General features: G+C 39.5%; 1 protein-coding gene across 1 annotated transcript; it reads right to left on the bottom strand.

Moving 5' to 3' along the window:
• Positions 1 to 1,150: 1,150 nt before the first annotated feature.
• Positions 1,151 to 2,269, bottom strand: LOC137641006 (uncharacterized). The gene has a single exon (XM_068373456.1). The coding sequence runs from the start codon at positions 2,267 to 2,269 to the stop codon at positions 1,151 to 1,153; it is 1,119 nt and encodes a 372-aa protein (XP_068229557.1).
• Between the last annotated feature and the right edge of the window lie 2,765 nt (positions 2,270 to 5,034).

Here is a 5,034-nt window from a genome sequence, read left to right as displayed (position 1 = left end):
TTTAATTTTCCTTCAATGAAAGGGCTTTCACCTATCTCCTTCATCAGGCCAAAATCAATGACTGTCACCTTTGGTCCATTGGGCATTATGTCGATCATGATGTTATTAGGTTTAAGGTCATTGTGACATAAGCCGGCCTCATGGAAGTCATTGATTATGTGGCATAGATCTCTCAACACGTTTATTCTATCATGCAAGTGGGGTTTGTAGTAACGTACCCAATGGTGCAGGGTCATCTGATGGCGACTCATGATTATTCCATTCCTCCAGCCAAGACAGATCCCAACCAATCTCGGAACACCCGTGTGCTGGAGTTTTAACATATGCATAACCTCGAAGTGAAAGGAAATCACCCTGAAGATCTTTGATACTTTCACACACAAGTTTGGTGAAAGGGTATAAACGCATCCAGCAGCTCCCCTGCCCAGTTCTTCACCCAGAAGTTTCTTTATGCAGTTCCACCTATACACGGAAATACCCATTTCGTTAAAGTACGGATGTGTTTGCTTAGGACAAATTTTCAGGTCCCAAGAATATGTTGTATCATCTTCCTCATTGCCTGATTCTTCTTTGTCCTCTGGATCCATAGCTAGTGTCTGTGAACTATTCTCTGATTGTACTCGACATAGACTTTCCCTCTTTTTATGAAACTTCTGAGCCATTCTCCACAAATGAAATTCCAGCATTTCAATGGAACACCCAGCTTCCGTACCATAGCATCTCGCAAACCAACCCAATACTTCTTTCATTTCGCCATCCACATAAATGTCAAGCACGGACTCGAAGATATATGCAAGAGAAAATGCATCAGTTGAAGGATAGCATGGTCCTCCAAGCCAGATTTGTGGAGCATACCATTTTCTCTCATCTCTATATTTAAGCATCCTTCTCACCTCTAAGGAGTTTAATTTTTTTTTGCCGAAAATTCTTTCACCTATCTTCCTCACCAGGCCAAAATCAATGACTGTCACCCTTGGGCCATCGGGCGTTATGTCGATCATGACGTTATCAGGTTTAAGGTCATTGTGACATAAGCCGGCCTTATGGAAGTCATACATTATGTGGCATAAATCTCTCAACACAAATATTCTATCACGCAAGTGGGGTTTGTGAACCATTATCCAAGATCTCAGAGTCATCTGGTGGCGACTCATGATGATTCCCTTCCGCCGGCCAAGGCAGACCCCAACAAGTCTCGGCACGCCGTGTGCTGGAGTTCTACCATATGCATAACCTCTCTGAGAAGTAGATACGAAGAATCTTTGCTTGCTACTTTCACACACAAGTTTGGTGGAATGGAATAAACTTTGGCATATGTTCCCCTGCCCAGTGTTTTACCCTTTAGTTTCTTTATGCACCTCCACCTGTACACGGAAATACCTTTTTCATTAAAGTAAGGATGGTCTACCTTAGGACAAAGTTTCAGGTCCCAAGAATATGTTGTATCATCATCTTCCTCGATACCTGATTCTTCATTTTCAGTATCATCTTCCTCACTCTCTGACTCTTCACTTTCAGTATCATCTTCCTCACTCTCTGACTCTTCACTTTCAGTATCATCTTCCTCACTCTCTGACTCTTCACTTTCAGAATCATCTTCCTCACTCTCTGACTCTTCACTTTCAGAATCATCTTCCTCACTCTCTGACTCTTCACTTTCAGAATCATCTTCCTCACTCTCTGACTCTTCACTTTTAGTATCATCTTCCTCACTCTCTGACTCTTCACTTTCAGAATCATCTTCCTCACTCTCTGACTCTTCACTTTCAGTATCATCTTCCTCACTCTCTGACTCTTCACTTTCAGAATCATCTTCCTCACTCTCTGACTCTTCACTTTCAGAATCATCTTCCTCACTCTCTGACTCTTCACTTTCAGTATCATCTTCCTCACTCTCTGACTCTTCACTTTCAGTATCATCTTCCTCACTCTCTGACTCTTCACTTTCAGTATCATCTTCCTCACTCTCTGACTCTTCACTTTCAGAATCATCTTCCTCACTCTCTGACTCTTCACTTTCAGAATCATCTTCCTCACTCTCTGACTCTTCACTTTCAGAATCATCTTCCTCACTCTCTGACTCTTCACTTTCAGAATCATCTTCCTCACTCTCTGACTCTTCACTTTCAGAATCATCTTCCTCACTCTCTGACTCTTCACTTTCAGTATCATCTTCCTCACTCTCTGACTCTTCACTTTCAGTATCATCTTCCTCACTCTCTGACTCTTCACTTTCAGTATCATCTTCCTCACTCTCTGACTCTTCCATTTCACTATCTTCCTCACTCTCTGAATCTTCACTTTCACTACTCACTCTTCACTTCTTTCTCACTATCTGATTCTTCATTTGTCCTTTCTCTTATTGCCTCATCCTTCTTTCTCACTTTTTCCTCGCCTCTGTCTTACTGTCCCTCCACGGTTGTTTTTCCTATTCTTTCGTTTTTCTTCAAGAATATCGATTAGATTTTGAAACATACCGAAAACAAGACCCACATCCTTTTTCGTGATCTCATTTTGAACTTCCAAATCAGTAATTCTCTTTAACAAAAGAGATAAATCCTTTCCTATGACTCCCTCACGAGCTTCGTCCAGCTCACCGAATCTGTCCTCCATCTTTTCAATTCTCCTCTGGAGAGCTATCATTGAAGACTTTCTATTCTCTGATTTGTTCTCTAGCAGTTCAATCCTCTGCTGAAGAGCTATCATTGAAGACCTTCTAGTCTCTGATTTGTTCTCTAGCACTTCAATCCTCCGCTGAAGAGCTGTCATTGAAGACTCTGCACTATGTGCTTCATCCTTGTCTTTTTCTTTTTCTGTAATTCTCCAACACGGGGATGCCTGATTCTCCATTTCGATCCGACTGATTCGAGAAGAGCAATCGCCTAAAAGTGTTTTCAGTTCAACATTTTCCTTCTCGGTCCTCTGGATCTTCCTCTTCATCTGAAGAGTCAGTTCGTAAATATAATTTCTGCTGAAATCTTCCAGCAAAGACGATTTGGGAAATTCAGTCAGACCGGGGTCATTTAGGAAATTTCTTAACAATTCTAGAAACTCAAATTCTTCTTCATTCTCATGAATGGTTTCCTTGGCGTTCCTTCCAAGTCTTCCACTGTCTTCAGGGATCACAGAAGGCAGGAAGACATTCTCCTCAATGGTATCCTTGGCCTTCCTCCCAAGTCTTCCACAGTCTTCAGTGATTACAGAAGGCGAGAAGACATTCTCCTCAATGGTATCCTTGGCATTCCTCCCAATTCTTCCACAGTCTTCAGTGATCACAGAAGGCGAGAAGACATTCCCCTCAATGGCATCCTTGGCATTTCTCCCAAGTCTTCCACTGTCTTCAGCGATCACAGAAGGCGAGAAGACATTCTCCTCAATGGTATCCTTGGCATTCATCCCAAGTCTTCCACTGTCTTCATCGATCACAGAAGGCGAAAAGGCATTCTCCTCAACGGTGTCTTTTTCCTCCGCGACTACGGAAGAGAAACTATCAATAACATATACCACTGCCCCGGATAGCAATGCAAAACCAAAGATTAAGAAATCCGGCAACAATTTACCCCAAGGCATACCCTGAGTTGGGAGTTGAATTTCCTTTACACACTCCACATATACTGTACACATATTCTTACCAAACATAGTTTTAGATACTAACTGTAACTAACGCGGAACCAGCATTATTCTGAAAAAAAAAAAAAAAAATCATCTGAAGACTAAAAAGCTGAAGACTCCCTAGAGATCGGCTTCAGATCTGAAATCTGAAGACACTGCAGAAATCGGCTTCGGATCCGATGCAGTCTTCGAGTTTTAGACGTCACTAAGATAGAACATACATACATTCATACATACATACGTACATAAGTACATACATACATACATACATTACATACATATGTACGTATATAAGTACATACATACATAGAACTACATATTTGATTAAAAAATCCGAATAATTTTGAAAGGAAAGCTATCTAACAACAACAACAACAAGAACAACATCAACAACAATAACAATAACAACAACAAATGCACCCATATCTGTTCCATTGCAGGAAAAATCTTTCGACATGTTGTTAGTTATATAAGGTGTTTTGGCCATTTTCATCTAAACGCCGGCCAATGCAGATTGGTGATGGCGGGAGAGTTTAGTCTGATCGCTTACAACAAACAAGCTATGACTAGTGCAGCTCTGCTGATCATATAGTTACGGAAACCCTTTCACAATGTTTATATATATATATATATATATATATATATACATATATATATATATATATATATATATATATATATATATATATATATATATATATATATATATATATATATATGGGTGTGTGTGTGTAAATGCGCATAAGAAACCATTCTAAAGGAGAGAGAGAGAGAGAGAGAGAGAGAGAGAGAGAGAGAGAGAGAGAGAGAGAGATCAATTACGATTCTTCGAAGTTTGGACAGAGGAATCAATACATGTGGAAAGTAAAACGTTTATATCGTATTATTATTATTATTATTATTATTATTATTATTATTATTAGTAATAGTAGTACTAGTAGTATTAGTAGTAATAGTAGTGGTATTATTATTATTATTATTATTATTAGCGTTATCAATGGAATAACTTTTCTATTATTATGCACGTTAACATGAAGGGAATGATTAATATGTCCTTTTAGGCTGCGTCATGGATAAGAGAGAGAGAGAGAGAGAGAGAGAGAGAGAGAGAGAGAGAGAGAGAGAGAGAACGCTAATATTAAACCCTATCAATTTTCATGTTCTCTTAATGAAGATTGCTTCGATTGAAGACACGGTGTTTATTCCTTTTGTCTTTGCTGCTACGGACGTCAAGTGATTTAGGGTTATATTTCCTTCAGTTGTCGTTGTAAAAATAGGTTTCCAAATAGATATTCATATGTAGCCTATGGCATGTTACATTACTATAGGCCTAGTGGCTCTTACTATATTTCTTGTGGCTCTTACTATTACTATAGGCCTAGTGGCTCTTACTATAGCCCTAGTGGCTCTTACTATAGCCTT

The sequence above is a fragment of the Palaemon carinicauda genome, chromosome 5 (assembly GCF_036898095.1).
Source record: "Palaemon carinicauda isolate YSFRI2023 chromosome 5, ASM3689809v2, whole genome shotgun sequence".
NCBI classification, from domain to species: Eukaryota; Metazoa; Arthropoda; class Malacostraca; order Decapoda; family Palaemonidae; genus Palaemon; species Palaemon carinicauda.
This window is presented reverse-complemented; position numbering and strand designations above follow the sequence as displayed.

Coding starts and splice junctions, on each gene's coding strand:
- LOC137641006 (XM_068373456.1), bottom strand. CDS start 2,269: ATGGAAGAGTCAGAGAGTGAGGAAGATGATACTGAAAGTGAAGAGTCA.